Source organism: Squalius cephalus (genome assembly GCF_949319135.1).
Source record: "Squalius cephalus genome assembly, chromosome: 2".
Classification (NCBI taxonomy): Eukaryota; Metazoa; Chordata; class Actinopteri; order Cypriniformes; family Leuciscidae; genus Squalius; species Squalius cephalus.
Window position 1 is genome coordinate 28,350,348 of NC_137123.1, and position 16,977 is coordinate 28,367,324.

At 39.5% G+C, this 16,977-nt stretch overlaps 1 protein-coding gene across 1 annotated transcript in view; it reads right to left on the reverse strand.

The window, feature by feature from the left end:
- Positions 1-419: 419 nt before the first annotated feature.
- The window catches only part of galntl6 (polypeptide N-acetylgalactosaminyltransferase like 6), a 253,983-nt gene continuing 237,425 nt past the window's right edge, over positions 420-16,977 (reverse strand). Inside the window, exons 8-13 of the mRNA XM_079850971.1 lie at positions 16,841-16,958; positions 14,769-14,876; positions 14,090-14,311; positions 6,592-6,708; positions 6,215-6,364; positions 420-1,229 (exon numbers count right to left, since the gene is read on the reverse strand). Coding sequence (XP_079707097.1) covers positions 1,062-1,229; positions 6,215-6,364; positions 6,592-6,708; positions 14,090-14,311; positions 14,769-14,876; positions 16,841-16,958 — 883 coding nt within the window. The 3' untranslated portion in view covers positions 420-1,061. The remainder of the gene's footprint in view (positions 1,230-6,214; positions 6,365-6,591; positions 6,709-14,089; positions 14,312-14,768; positions 14,877-16,840; positions 16,959-16,977) is intronic.

Here is a 16,977-nt window from a genome sequence, read left to right on the forward strand (position 1 = left end):
CGGCCCACACTGCCAAAATAACCAAAACCTGGTTCAATGACCATGGTATCACTGTGTAATTACTGTGTGATTTCATGTAATATTCTAATTTTCTGGGATTTTGATTTCGTGGGTTTCATAAGCTGTAAGCCATAATCATCAAAATTATAACAAATAAAGGCTTGAAATATCTCACTTTGCATGTAATGAGTCTATATAATATACAAGTTTCACTTTTTTAACGGAATTACTGAAATAAATCAACTTTTTGATGATATTCTAATTATATGACCAGCACCTGTATATACTGTATATACATATCTTCTGCTGATGGCTCAACACCAGAGGGAGACAAACCATCACTTTTGAGATAAGACAGTAAGCATGATATCATCCATCAGCATGGCAATAACACACAGGCAAGGCAACAAACATCCACTCATTTTCTGATTTATTTATAGACGAGAAACTCTGTAACAAGATAGATTCCATTGAAAAAGTCAAATATTTCAATGAATTAGCTCACTGCCTCAACCCAAGTTTGACTCTACATGTACAAGAGATGATAAAACAGAGTCAATACACTTAAATTAATTCTGGAAAGGCACCAAATAAATACAAATAAATATGCATTTGAAACGATCCCAGAAAAAAATAAATAGCAATACAAAAAAAAAAAAAAAAAAAAAAAAAAAAAAACTCTTTCCAGTTTCTGGTTTTGTACAAATCCACCATGCAATCTTCAAGGACTGATACAGAACATTCTTTCATTGGACTCCACTTCCAAAGTCCTAAAGCTGCTCTGTTTTTCAATGTATATGAAGAAACTGAGGGCCCAAGTTAGACCCCTACGAGAGAGTCGGGCTGTCCGTATTCTCCTCGACCAGCAAGGTGCTCATTGTGGATGCGTTTCCACCAGCCTCATGTCTCTCGTTGTTTCTAGTCCCCTCATTCAGACTGCTGCAGAACCTTGAGAGGGACCCAGAGCCAGACAGTAAGAACATCCAGGCCCACATTTTGGATTGTGGGAGGTGTGTGAATGTGTGGAAGCCAGCTGATTGGCTTGACCACAACCCCAGGTCCTATGAGCTAGAGGCGCTGTTGAATTTGTCCAGAACGGTGGCGTTGACTTTCTGGAAGATCCACTGTTGTGTTTCAGACTCGGGGTCGCACTTGTTCATGAAAATCCGCTTATCACCCGGGCTACAGTCTATGCAACCGCTGCTCACCAGGTGGTACAAAGATTTGTCCTGGAGCAAGAAGAAGATGGGAAGGAGAAAAAGAGAGAAGGAGGGTGAAATAAAAATAAATAAACAAGAAACAGTGACTGTGACTGCGGCAGAGGTCTAATCCTGCAATCTCCCTCTAGCCTTCAGTCGGATTACAGGAGTGGAACTGAAGAACCAAACATGGAATGCACTAATCAGAAAAGCGGACTTTATTTCTTGGCTTTTTTGACATTGAGAAATGATGTACAGGAAGGGCGGTAGGTTGCAGGGGCGTTTTCTCAGAGGATGCAAAGGGAGGCAGTGTCTCCTCAGATAATATCCACTGTACATAAATAAATCAATGCAAATATTATGAAATAATTATGCCATTAAAACTATGTATAAATCACTTTTTTTTTTAAGTGACACAGCGACAACAGTCGTATAATAGTCACACTTAGCTTCCTCCCGAGAAAACGGGCGAAGCCTTAAAATTTTACTTTACTTTTTCCCAGGATAACCAATCAAATATATTTTTGTTCTATAATGTTTTCTGATTATTATTTAGAATTTTTAGAATTTTTTATGATACTTTGCATTAATTATATAATTTTTATGAGCTATTTTTTCCATTAGAATTAATATATGTATTTTTATTTTATTTATTTTATTTTATTTTATTTTTCAATAAATGCAACATTTCACATCAAAATAGAGTGCAGGACTAAAAAAAAAAAAAAATTCAACTGAGAAGAGCGCCATCTAGTGGCTTCAAAATGTATTAATTTGTGTCATGTCCTATAACCGTCTATAGGCGGCCTATAGCTTTTTTATTTATTTATTTGATTTATTCCCATTCGGAAAGATTTTTTTTTATTACTAAGCAACCACTGAATGGAACAACACAAATTATATATCATTTTAAAGCTTAGGATCTCAGCTTTTTAATGCATATAATTACATTTATTAACTCCTAACGAGTGCTGAGTAATCCCTCTAAAACCGAGTGTACCGCCAGCAGGCGCCACCTAGCTGCAAAAATATTCTTTACCATATTTTTTAAAAATCTTGCCTTCATTAACACAAAGTTGATGTCATTTGAAAGCTTAGAGTCTGCACTTTACAGTGAATGTATCCACTTTGAAAAACTCTTAAGTATTGCTGAGTTATTTGCTGATAAATAGAATTTCCTTTTTTTCATAATCTATAAAATAATGTACTGCAATGTGTCAAAAACATCATACAGCTCATGAAACATTCTCAGATAATTGAAAATGGCACTTCATTTTTTACAGCATATTATTACAATTAAAATGAGCCCAAAATTAACATAATCTATTGCTTTTATGACAAGATATTCTTCATGGAGAAAAAATTGCCCATGAGGGGGTGTCAAAGACTGTACAAAAAGGCTATCTCTTTTCCAAATGCTGTAACTTTTGATTCCTTTATCCAAAAATTATTATTTTTTTATCCAGATGCAGCTAACATGTAGGGGGACTTCACTAAAAAAGAATTTTCCTCCTACCTTATTTCCTTCCTGAGTTATTCCATGACAAATAAGAAAGATATGCAAAATCATAATAAAAATTATATATATATATATTGTCTTTTATCCTCTGTTTCTTGGCAGGACAATGTCCAAATGTAATGTAATTTATATTTTCAAAAAATTTAAAAAGAGTTATTTCAAACGATACCTACCTTTTGACTCTCCTTGCTATAGTTTTGGAGTTATTATGATTATATAATTTTTATATAGTTTGGGGCAAAATTGGCTGTTTCAGTCTTACCAGTTCATTTCTCTGTGTGTGTGTGTGTTTGTGTGTGGGGGGAGGGTGTCTTATTTGCACTCTTGATGTTCTAGAGTGTCACCCCTTCATTGCTGTACACTTTTTTTCAGCACAGTGGCTGATCTGTAGCTTGTACCACCAAAAGTTTCTCTGAGTTTTCCTATTTTTTCGTATTTCCCATTCATTTCCTATGTCGCCCGTTTTCGGGCGGGAGGAAGCTAAGTGTGACTTTTTTTTTTTACGACCCTTTAACATATCAGAATCATCTCCTTGATTTTTTTGTGTGTTCATTAAGGTAATAAAACAAAAGTCACCAAGTTTCACCCCCATCCGATGAAGCAAAAAAATTTAACAATTCGAAACGTTCAAGTTTTCGCCCGTTTTCGGGCGAAGAAGCCCAGAGGGTTAAAGTTACAGCGTGAGGCAGCGTCTCTCTTCCCTCCACTGATCCCATTGAGTTTTAACAGACCCCCTAGAGCGCGCAATGGGTTTGGTGGGGGGTAATTGAGAATAAATGGAGAAACGTCACTCCATCACATTTTGATTGGCCTATTATGTTGTTCAAGCGATAAATTCCGATTGGCCTATCACTTTCTTCAAGCAATAACTTTTGTGTGCATTCCACATCTGCACATCGGTCTGACTCTGAATGAATAATTATATTGGTGTTAATGTAAAGACTAATCAAAAAGTAAGTAAAAAACTCACCCATGTAGTTATCACCGATTTTTTTTGTCATGTCAAAACCAAACTTGAAATGACTTTGAAAAACAATGGAATAGTAGCGCAGTGGAATGGAAAAAAACACGTTCTATGTAAACAGGCCCTAATGTTTATTTAACCTGGAAATGTGTCAACATTAAGTTTAACTGGAACATTAATTTACATTGGATTAAAATTAAGCATTAAAAACAGCGATGACTTTGCCTCATGATTTAAAAACACCACTGCATAACGATAGGTACACTCTCAGTAAAAATGGTACAAAAGCTGTCACTGGGACGGTACCCTTTTAAAAAGGTTAAATAGGCTTTTCCACTGCATCATACAGATCGGTATGGCTCGGTAAGGCTCGCTTTGGCGCTTTTCCATTGCATGGTATGGCTCGGTACGACTCGCTTTGCCTCGCTTTAAGTGGTACCACCTCTGTTGAGGTTCCAAGCATGCCGTACCGATACTAAACGTGACGTGAAAACACTACAGACCACTGATTGGTCAGAGAGAATCATCACTACCAGCGTCACTGGATTTGCACCACGAGACACCAAACCCGCTAGATTTAAATAGTCAGCAACAGCCACTGCAGTGTTATTTCTTCGCACATTTTTTAAACGACTTGCTTGAAAAAATAAAAAACTTGAAAAAAGAAATGGCTGAATCGTTGTGACTGGTCAGTAGAGGTAGTAGACGTTCTAGACGTAGACGGAGCGGATCCAGCGAGAGGATGGGGTGACGATCAGTCTATAATCCCATGCACCCACTTTGAAGCGGTACTAAACTGCAGTGGAAAAGTAAACCGAGCCAAAGCGAGCCGAGCTGAGCCGAGCCGTACCATGCATTGGAAAAGCACCATAATATGTACCATTTAGGTACTAATATGTAAAATTTTGGTACCATTATGTACCTTTGAGTTACTAATATGCACTGTTTAGGTACAAATTAATACCTTTTGAAAGGGTACCGCCCCAGTGACGGCTTTTGTACCTTTTTTTCTGAGTGTGTAGAAAGAAAATGAGGAAGGTGAAAGGTAAAGAAAAGTGAAAGAATGGGGGATTCATCATCAGTCTCCTATCAAAAAGTGGAAGACAACAAAGAAAGTCTCCACTTGGAAGTGTTCTCCACAGCACACAGGGCATGTATATTTTTGCGCTAGAAACTACTGAGTATGCCAAACAGAGCCAGTGAAAAAATAGAGGATGTGTCCCTAAGGGAGTGATCAGGCTGAGCAGAGGAGGGACATGCCTTCGGGCTTTCGGCTCCAGTTCTGTGCTGCTCTCCCCTGGGTTGATTTACTGTTCTCTGCGCCTCAGGCAGCTCCACTTCCAGGTACCACCTTTTCCTTTCAACTGTATATTTCCCCTCTATATAGTGCCGTCATTGACCTATCCTGCAATGACAGTGATTTCTTTGCTTGACACCTTAAAGCCCTTGTGCGAGACGGAATATCTCAGTTTAGGCTCATAGGACCTCGCTAGAGGGCTAGAAAAACTGTGCTCTGTATTAGGCTCTGTCGTTCGTGATGGGCCCAGAGCGATAGGTATTAGTCCACAGGGGCTTCTGTAACAAGGTGTATGTTCGGTCCCACCGCTGCTCTGTTGCTGTAGATATACTTTATTGACCTCTTAAAGAAGATGTGAAGAGGGAATATGGGGGAAGACAGGTGCAGCTTTTCCTTAGAGATGGTATGAAAATGTATGAAGAGATATGAAAACGTAACACCTGGGTGTAAAACATTACTCATGCTGACTGTAATGGATTTTTATCTCAATAGCGTATTCCGTCAGTTGTCTGTGTTATATTTAAATAGTTTTATAGCCAAATATTTTTTCTTACATTACTTTTTCTTAGAACATAATGTATATATTTTTTCTCAACTGTTTACATTCACTTAAAACATAACTGACTGTGTTTAGTTGAATACTCGCAAAGGCCTTTCATTTTTACATTATTTTGTTTGTATTTTATTTTATGTGACAGTTTAAGTGCAATAAGTAGCAAAAAAGCCAAACCTACATTTAGCACTGAGAGGCAGCTTTATGTGCACGCACTTTGGGTGTGAGCACAAAATCTGCGGAATGAGTAAAATTATGGGCAATATGCGCAATCCCACGCCGAAATTCATGCTCTGTAACAGCGATACTCTTCTGGAGCAAATGAAAGGAGTGATTGAAGGCGGATTTGTGTGTCAACTCGCTGTCTGAGAGATCACGAGAGAGCAATAAAGCGCAGCTGGTATCGTGTATCTATAATGTGGAAAATTAGTATTGGAAGCGTTTCAGTCAAATATAAAATTCAACCCGTCAAAGTGGCTAGTAGGAGTGAAACCTCAGACAAACCTTGACCCCTTAGCACAAACCTGTAATAGGCACAGGCAAGTTTTGAAGAAGCTACTTGACATAAGATAGTTTTGATATGCTTTTGGTCACTACATACAGTAATTCCTCAAACTTTTGTGTTATTTCATTAGCTATATTCAAATCTTTGACTGGGAGTGTATCTGTATTACTGCATTACCTTCCTGTAGCTCCAGTGCTGGTTGCCTTTCATACCATGGCAGTCATACAGGGTGATGGGGCTGTTCTGACTTATAGCATCGAAGCAGAATTTTCTGGTGTGCAGGGGATCTCCAGGCCTGATGTCCTCTCTCCAGCCAAACGTGAAAATCTAACCACCACAGGGAACAGCAATACTCTCAGTCTCAAAAAAGACTGTCAAGGAATACGCGTCATATCATGATTTCATTTAATCAAAGAATCAGTTCATTTTTTAGGGAGTTACTTAAGAAACTACACTTAAATGGTCATCCATCTAATGCTGTTCACATTATTCCAACATGTCTGATACTAATCAGTACTGAGTAATGTGGGAAATGTACTGAAAAGAAGCCTTACCTGCTCATGTGCCCATGTTCGCTCTGCACCCTCTTTTAAACAACTGTCCAGACGCAGTTCGGTGCCAGTGGAGCCATGTTTAGAATCGATGCACAAACCAGATGCCACATTACGGATCTGCGGACAGAGAAATAGATTTGTTGAGTGACACCTATCAGTTGCACAAAGATTTTAACAAAGTTAGCCTTAGCATTCCCTGAGGAAATCTAGCATAATGTATTCCATGTTTTTCCAGGCTGGTTATTGCTGGTATAGTGCTGTTCTAGTTGGTGGACCAAAGTCATGCTGTTCTCAAGCAAAACTGAACTGGAGTTGCTGGTCCACCAGCATTCCCACTTCCCATGCTGGTGTCCAGCAAACCTGCAACCAGCATCCCATGCTGGTTCCCAGCATGAAAGACATACCTTATGAACAGCAATGCTGGATTTTTCAGCAGGGTTGTCAGTGTATATAACAAGACACAAGAACAAGGCATCTGAGATCAAAAGGGTTGTAAGATAGATATATACATATATGCATAAGCTCCACTCCACATAGCCAGCAACTCCACATGCACAAAGCACTTTGAAAACTCAACTTAAAATGAATTTCAATTAAGGCAACATTTTATTGTATTTTATTTTACTTTATTTTATTTTATTTTTTGATTAACAGGGACATTGCACATTAATAAACCTTCCTGTAAATGTGCCAGCATTAGCCCCAAAGGCTATTTTTTATCTGTAGTCCCTGGACAGAATGTTATATGTCAACCTAAAACAACTACAGGTGCTGGTCATAAAATTAGAATATCATCAAAAAGTTGATTTATTTCAGTAATTCCGTTAAAAGTGTGAAACTTGTATATTATATAGACTCATTACATGCAAAGTGAGATATCTCAAGCCTTTATTTGTTATAATTTTGATGATTATGGCTTACAGCTTGTGAAACCCACAAAATCAAAATCTCAGAAAATTAGAATATTACATGAAATCACACAGTAATTACACAGTGACACCATGGTCATTGAACCAGGTTTTGGTTCTTCTGGCAGTGTGGGCAGGTGCAAATCCTGCTGGAAAATAAAGTCAGCATCTCCATAAAGCTTGTCTGCTGAAGGAAGCATGAAGTGCTCTGGAAATGTCCTGGTAGTCGGCGTTGAGTGGACAGCACAGTGGACCAACACCAGCCGATGACATGGCTCCCCAAACCAACACAGACTGTGGAAACTTCACACTGGACTTCAAGCATCTTGGATTGTGTGCCTCTCCATTCTTCCTCCAGACTCTGGGACCTTGGTTTCCAAATGAGATGCAAAATTTGCTCTCATCAGAAAAGAGGACTTTGGTCCAATGTGTTTTATTAAATCCAGAGTCAACGCAGCCGTCTACCAGGACATTTTCACAGCACTTCATGCTTCCTTCATTTTCCAGCAGGATTTGCACCGGCCCACACTGCCAAAATAACCAAAACCTGGTTCAATGACCATGGTATCACTGTGTAATTACTGTGTGATTTCATGTAATATTCTAATTTTCTGAGATTTTGATTTTGTGGGTTTCACAAGCTGTAAGCCATAATAATCAAAATTATAACAAATAAAGGCTTGAGATATCTCACTTTGCATGTAATGAGTCTATATAATATACAAGTTTCACTTTTTTAACGGAATTACTGAAATAAACTTTTTGATGATATTCTAATTTTATGACCAGCACCTGTATGGTTAAAATACATAACACAATCCATAAATCCATCTATCAATAAAAATAAACCACAAACAAACATAAAAGAACAATACCAAGAAGAAATAGCAACAATGACAGAAGCAATGAGAACATGAGAGGAATACTCTAATAAGCAATTAGTTCAATAATAATAAGGACATGTTCTGCTGGTATTTGCCCTGCCAACATTTTAAGCCCACCACAAAAACATTAATGTTCAACATAAATGTGTCAGAAATATTTATATTTTGTCATACAATTTCAAGTACATTTTTAGTTATTTTTCAATAATAGCAGAAAATGATCCAGTAATAAGTCCATGACATGCTTTTGGGGAAAAAAATGACAAAATGAAAAAAAAAGCAACAAATGTAAGATACTGACCTGATGGACCTTATAATATATTCTCTGTCAACAAATTTGGGTTGAGATTTGATAGTTCTGTGGATATTAACATCGAAATGATGCCAAATAATGAATAGAGAATGTCAAATGCATCTGCAAATTTTTCAACCTAGTCTCATTAGAAAACCGAACCAGTGGCAACATTTTTGCAAAGTAGCCTACGTTGCGTCGTGCACGTTTCGCGACAGTTTCAAAGTGAAATGTCCAGTGAGTGGCGCTAAAAGCATGTTAATTTTTTTCCGGAACAGATGAACTTGAATATGGCAACGTTTTATTACGTTGAAGTTTGTACGTATCACTGCAGTTCTGAACTGAAATGTCGGGTTAGTGGTGCTAAAAGCTTAATGCTCCATTTTAATGTAATGTACACCAACACTAAACCCTAAACCTATCCGATAGTGTTAACAAAAGCAAATGTGACATAAAAAGGCACTCGTAAACATGGCATTTTAGCTAGTTTTTGAGCTCTTTTATCGTGACTCGTCTTTAACGAGATTCGTCCCCGAGCTGTCCGCATCACAAGTACAATTCTTTACCATCTGAGCAATCGAGCACAATCTGTATAATTCCATAATCCATAATCTGCCCCTGTAATCATAATTGTGTGTGAAAACAATTAAAAGTGCTTGCTGTTTTGCTGCCTCCGGTGTTCAACAAACTGCGGTGTTGTTACAAACTGCAGTAATATATACCAGATTGTACATATTTTGTACATACCTACAGAGGTAGGCCTACATATTTCCTATGAGACCAGGTTGAAATTTTTTTTTTTTTTTATAGTTACACGAGTTTCTTGAGAGCACAGGAAAGCAGTATTTCCCGACCATAACAATCATGCTTAATGACCTCTACGGTGCTCACGGTGTGAATTGAAGGTAAGAATGTTAGCCAAAAGTTTTACTTCTTCCCCAACTGTGCGGTGAAGTATAATTTGACCCCTGGTCTGCAATCTGTTCAAGTGCTAAATCGGACAATTTAAATAATGATTCATTCAAAATACACCTGTTCACAAAGACTTGTGCACTTTCCCCATTGAGTGAATTCTAGAGAGTTCCGCTGCCCCTTGTCCTTCCATTTTTCTCTTTTTTTTCCTTTTTTTGATTAGCTGTCCAGGTTGTCTAATTTTCTTTAAGGCATTCAGGTGTACCGACTGTTGTCACAGTGCAGCTCAATAATGCATGAGCGGCTGGAGCCACTGCCTCCTGAGCAGACACAGAGGAGTGGGCAGCAGTTCTGGGCCAATTCTGCTCACTTATTCACCTCACTAGGGAGACATAGGGGGACTAGGGCTTGGGGCAAGGTCACACACACACACACACACACACACACACACACACACACACACACACACACACACACACACACACACACACACACACACACACACACACACACACACACACACACACACACACACACACACACACACACACACACACACGCACAAAAAGGAGGCCTGACAAAGACAATGAACAGTGGTGGAACATATTATGCTGTGCAGTATGCACAAAGCAAAAGCTTCCACTGCCGAAACTGTGCACTGCTTACCAAGGCCATCAGAGGAAACATTACAGAGTGTTTGTTGAGGCCCGTTTCCTCAAATATGTTTTCTCACGCTCATGAGTCCTGAACAATTGAGGTGAGGGATTTAGGGTTTTTGAGCTCTTGGCAAGCCATCACTGTTGAAAGTAATTGGAAATCAGTTAGTAGGCTGCAAAAATCAACATGAAGTTCTGCTCGATGCGTTCTGCTCTGTGAATGCAAGACCTAAAGCAGATTTTTCTTGTTGGTGACAAGATGCATTTGCTGCTTCTCACAGTCTGAAAGACAGAAATTCATTCGAAATGTTGAAATGACTTTAAACCTAGGCTGAAAACTAATGCAATCAATACAGTTTCTACGGCAGATGGACGCAACAAGCTTTCCGGGGCGGGTGAGGACATCAGAATAAAAATGTCCTAACTCAAGACGGTGGTCTTTATTGCAGTTCAGGTCAACACTTTACTGTGTAATATTTATGGGAAAGGAAATGGTGCACCCTATTTGAGCTGTGATTTCTTTTCAAATGAGCTGGATTGGAGAATCGAGTGAGGACGAGCTTGACAAATGGAACAAAATGAAAGCGAAAAGCAAGGTCACACCAAGCTCTGCCTTGCCGATTTATTCTTAAAAGCTTATCCCCCCCCCCCTCCCCTCCTGAAGTTATAAAAAGAAAACATGTTTAATTCATTTTCTTGTCTATTAGCAGCTCCTCGCTCTCTTTTGGACCTTCCTTGCGCCTGCCATCGTGTGATGTTTTCAGGATGAATTATTTGACTTGTTCAACACGGTAACAAAGACATGCATTAGAATCTAATTTTCTGCATTTGCAGCCAATTTACTACCAAACCACATTTTTGTGAAGTCAGAGCAACTATAAATGTGTTCCAATATGTTTTAAGAAGCTCAAAGCATGTTTGTTGTGGATTTTCTAAAGCCTCTGTTCTCTTCATTTCTTTTCTGAAGTATTCTGGAATTTAGCAGGAGGTTGTGCTGATTAGAAAGAAACCGCAAGAACATTTCCTCTCGCATCATTTTAAGTGCTACTAAAGGGCTCAATCATCGGTACTTACTACCTGTTCATGGTGTAGCTTTTTTTTTTTTCGATGCAGAAAAAAAATAATTAATTGATTCAACTTTGATTTATAATATTTACACCACAAACTAAATAAATAAATGAATGCACTTTTCTAGGTTACACTAGAAGAGTGCATGTAATCACAAGCTCTTTAGAGGTAAATACAGCAGAATCAGACCAAATCAGCATGGGTCTCTCCTCTCTTCTTCCTCTCAATCCACGGGGGGGAGGGGGTACTCTAAAATGGGCCTGAAAACTGCATTTATACCGTAACTGCCTTTGGCAGCAATGGCTGTGAGCATAAAAGTGGCTGAAAAGTCTGCTGATTGCATTATTTAAAGTATTTGAGTGTATTGAAGAGGCAATGAAACAGCTGTGGGGGAGAGAGATTGAGCATATATGTGTGAAGGTGGGCGAGTGGTAAATGGTTGACAGCCTGCTTACCCATCTCACCACCCTGTCAGCTGGAGGTCATGCCGACGTTGACCCCTGTCCTTTGCTGAAAATGCCGACAAGAACCCGTTTAATTCCTTAGCTACCCCTCTCCCTCTCTGTCATGGTCCATGGGGGTGGCTTCAAAAGCCCAATGAGGCTCTTTTATTGTGCAATACATCAGGCGGGGTGACAGGTGGCCAGAGCGGGGTGTATGAAGCTATCAGGTTGACAGTCAAATTACTATCATTTCGCTTCAGGAAAGAAGATATTTACCGTACATAAATTTCACCCGAGCAGGTTCCCCGGCTGCATGCCGCACAGCCCATGCCATCAAGGTTTTTTTTTTTTTTTTTTTTTACCATCAATTTTATGCGGCTAATGCAGAAAAAGCCAATAAGTGAAAGGGAAGGGATGTTGTTTGCTAATGGACTTTTTTTTTTTCATTGCTCCGCTGAAACAATTGAAACCAAAGTGCTGTTTCTATTACTACCTTAGTTGGATTCGGATGGACGGATGTGCTTTACGGTAAGCGTCAGCCCTCCAATTAATTTGGAAGTGAAATTAATTACATTTGTAAATTATTACTTGCCATTTCTGACACATCACAGTAGGGGACTGAAAAAAGAGGAGATGGTGTTCCCCGGGGGGATTCATTAAGGCATGATGTCTGTGAGGTACATCATTCAGCAGTGATTAAAAAGGCCCATCAAAATGCACAAGATGGGAATCACTCCATGCATATTAAATACCCCCCACTATGACAGACATGGCAGACCCACAGATGGAGAGAAATGACAGGCCCATCTCTCCATGCATGTTCCCAAGAACCACTGTTCTGGCACAGCAAACCCGAATGATAATGAATAACCCGAATAGCCTGTCTGCCTGGATCAGCTTGAGTAATAAATGTATAACACATCTTCTGTTTATTTATGGATTAGGATGCAGTGATGCAAACAATAGTTATGTTGTGATGTCGCTGTATATTAGACAGCGCAGTTTTAGGTGAGGACTGGCCGCCTGCTTGTCTTTGGCGAAAAATGTGTTATATCTCACCCGGCAGTGCTTCTCATAAATCAAATAATATTTCCGCATAACCTCTCTGTCATATGCACGCACGCACGCACACACACACACACACACACACACACACACACACACACCCACCCACACACACACACACACACTTATACCTGTTCTGTCTCACAGGATGTATTGACGATCGTGCCGTCTTTAGTGTGTAACTCAAATAAAGTAAGTGTGGAATAGTTATGTGCCCAATTTATGGGTAAACAAAGAGATGTAAGGGGTGTCAAAACTGACTGGTAACTGAAAGATTCAGGTAGAAACCTCCATTGTACAACTGAGCACAAGTGGACCCGTAATAACTGTAAGTTACTTCGAATAAAAGTGTACTGTTAATATATCCAATAGCTAAATGAATGTCAGGTTTCTTGAATGCAGTCATTTATCAAAATACATCAAATTTAAGGTATGAATTATATATAAATGTGATCATATCTATCCATCCATCAAGTATATACGCAAGTGTTCAAAAGTTTGGTGTCAGTAAAACTTTGTTTTAAAGAAAATAAATACTTTTCATTCAGCAATTTTGTCATTTTTTGTAATTTTGTATTAAATTAAAAAGTGACAGTAATGACTTACATTTTTAGAAAGATATATACCTTTTTTTTTTAATGCTGTTCTTTTTAACTTTCTATTCATCAAATATTCCGGAAAAAAAGTATCACAGTTTCCAAAAAATATGAAGCAGCACAACTGTTTCCAACATTGATAATAATAATAAATGTTTTTTGAGCACCAAATCAGCATTATAATGATTTCTGAAGGATCATGTGATACTGGAGACTGGAGTAATGATGCTGAAAGTTCAGCTTTGCCATCACAGGAATAAATTACATTTTGAGATATGTTTAAAAAGATTTTAAATTGTAATAATAATATTTCTGTTTTTACTGTATTTTTGATCAAATGCAAACTTCTTTCAAAAACATCATATTGTCCCCAAGAAATTTCCCAGAATGCTCTCATTTGCTATAATTCTTTTAATGAAGAAAGTTTATAAGATGGAAAAGTGTTCTTGCTTATTTCTGTTCTTGTTTAACTATTGAAATGTCTCTATTGTGTACCTTTGTTGAATTCTTTAAAATGTATGCCACTTCCTGTCGTTCCCGTTCAAATTCCAATTCAACATCACTGTGTGGCTAATTTCAAGTCATGAATCAAAAGATTAAAAGCCAATGATTAAATTCTGCATTTCGCTCAACCCTGGTATCTTCACAATTTTATTGTGGCATTGTTCACCCACCTCTCCCCAGGCAGCTGGCGGTGGCTCCACAGGTGGGTAATATTTGGGCAGGTCCCAGGCCACAGTGTTCATGTACCATTTGAAGTCTTTACATTTGAGGTGTTTGCGGAGCTCCTTCTGAGCGGTAATGTCGCCAGTGGAGAGGTGGCGGTACTCGGGCCGGCGCTGATAGATGTACTCTGTGTACTCATCCATCCATGTCTCTGCCACTCGTTTCAGATTCTGTGAGGATTAATATATATATATATATTAATATATTAATATACTGTATATATATATACACTGTCCGTCCATCTGTCCATCCGTCCATCCGTCCATCCACCCACCCATCCATCCATCCATCCACCCACGCATCCATCCACGCATCCATCCATCCACCCACGCATCCATCCATCCATCCATCCATCCATCCATCCATCCATCCATCCATCATCTTTTTCGTTAATCATATTATATAATACAAGTGTCCATATGCTAATTAGTCACATTTGCTATACACTATTTAGAGCAGAGTGAGGTTCTCTCCCTACAAATTGTCTTCTATCATGTGTACAGAATATGAATAAGAGCATCTCAGGAACATTGTGAATCTAGAGCACTATAAACTAGCAGAATCGGGCCACTGTTGAGAAACGCTCAATCCTTTCTCATTTGGAAGGATAGTGGAAGTTCTACTCACTCTTGCCAGGCTGGTCCCTGAAGGCACCTTGTAGGGGACGTACTTCCTGTAGATGTGGCCCACCCTCGAACAAGGTACATCATACATGCTGCCTCCGCACATCCACACCTGAAAAAGCACATACGCACACACATACTCAAACATTTATACTACATCACAGTATATACAGAGTTTTTTTTTTTCCATCCTGCATTCTCTTAGACAGTCGAAAAAAACTCAGAAAGCCTCATGCATCACATCCTTGTGAGCTCCAGGGAATATGTGGACAGACTAGCTAGAAATACTGCTACGCTTCCACATCGAACCAGAAACAAGCAACGTCCTCGCCGTAGGCTCCAATTACGGATCGACTGGCGCATTCACTGAAGGAAAGAAGTAGAGTTTTCCAACTGCCTCATGCTTGTGTCTCTACTTTTCGTCTTTAAACCAAAAGAAAAGAAAGATAAAGAAAAAAAGCAGGGTGTTCAATATGCTTCCCTTCCCGTCTCTCTCTTTCTGTTCTACTAAGGCCAAGACTTTGAAGTGCCTGTCCGTATCGAGTATTGGCTCAGGCATGGTTGAGTTTGGACTCGGCCAGGGCCAATGACACACAGAGGGAGGTGAGAAAGCGGAGGGGAGGGGGGGTTCAAGTCGGACGAGTTGAGTCTGATGGTTTCTCTCTATTCCTCGGTCACCCGTTGAGCCCGAGAGAGCTGTCTGCAGATATCAAACCGCACAGACCTATCTCTCCTGCCAGGCGGCGGGTTAGCGGTCAAGCTAACTTCACAGACCCATCGTTATGGGGAGAGAATCGTTCTAAACATCAATGCTACAAAGTGAGTGAGAAAAAGCCCCTGCAGATCCCTCATTTGAGGATAAACGAGGGAGCCATGTAACAAATGAAGTTTTAGGAATAATTTTCACATTTTTTTCACAGCCTCTTTTATCATAAAGCATGGAGGAAGGCAGCCATGGCAGGACTTTAGATATTAAGATGACTTGAATTGCATTTAGAAAGCTGCCCACATCGAACAGATGGATGAAACTTGGACGGAGTGTGGCAGGCAACCAATCAATGGGATGACGCCAAGCCTAATCAGCCTCGGCTTTTATTTTAGTTTGTAATTGCACATTGGATTCTGAGGGAGACACTGTATTACAATACCAGCTATCTTTAAGTTTTCAAATGGAGAGTTGTTTGGCATGTTACTACCATATGTCAAGGTCAACCAGACAACTTTATGACAAATAGCAACAGACAAATAGGCTGTGCATAAAAAGGAAATAATGATAAAAATTCTCTCAAACAGGCGGTTTAGCCTCTAAACTATTTTTGAGGTTGCCATGGTTACTAGAGAGGTGCAGAGGATGGTGTTCCAATAACAAAGTTCAGTGCCAGCACAAGTGAGAGTCTAATGAAAAAGAGTGGGGTGGCAGGTATGTCAGAACTGATAAATAGAACACTTCCTCACATCCATCGGCGCCAGTTTTGGCCCCGCTAATCAAAACCGAATCACTTCAGAGCCACAGCCAATCACTGGATCACACAATCTAATTAGTTTCACTAGTCTAGCCAGTCTAAACACATACACATACACATACACACAAACGCAAACGTGCACAGACTCACAGCTCCGCTATCTTCACCGCCTTATTTTGGCCGACTCGTGTGCGTTTGGCTCTGAGGTTTCAGTTAGTAACACAGTGAAGAAAATAACCTCTGCCGTCCAATCTCATTTTGGCTTTATTGTTGAAAAGAATGAGAAAAGACTGTCTAGACAGACAGACAGACAGAGCACTTCACATTAAGTGAGAGAAAAAGAAATCTGGTATAGCTATAGTTAGAGGTTCGCAATGGATCGGGGCGATGAGCTATTGGATGTGGTTTTGGAGTGTGTCTTGGAATCCATTTTAAGGCTTGGATTGCACAAAGCATTGGAGTGAGACACTGTCTTGTGTGAGCCTTATTGTGTTCTGTTAGATTATTTTGGTCTGAAAGGCCAACAACAAGATGCAGCCTTGGAAAAGTCTGTGAAAATGGATGTATTATTTGTGAATTGCGTACAGGAATCAATGCAGAGGCTTTAACTCACCTTGAAGGATATTTCAAACTGCTCGCCTCCCCAGATCTCAAGGCCTGTGTCATATCCTCCCAGCTCCCAGAACCACTGTCGGTTTACAGCAAACAAGCCTCCAGCCATCACAGGAGACCTGCGGGAAGCGGAAAGAC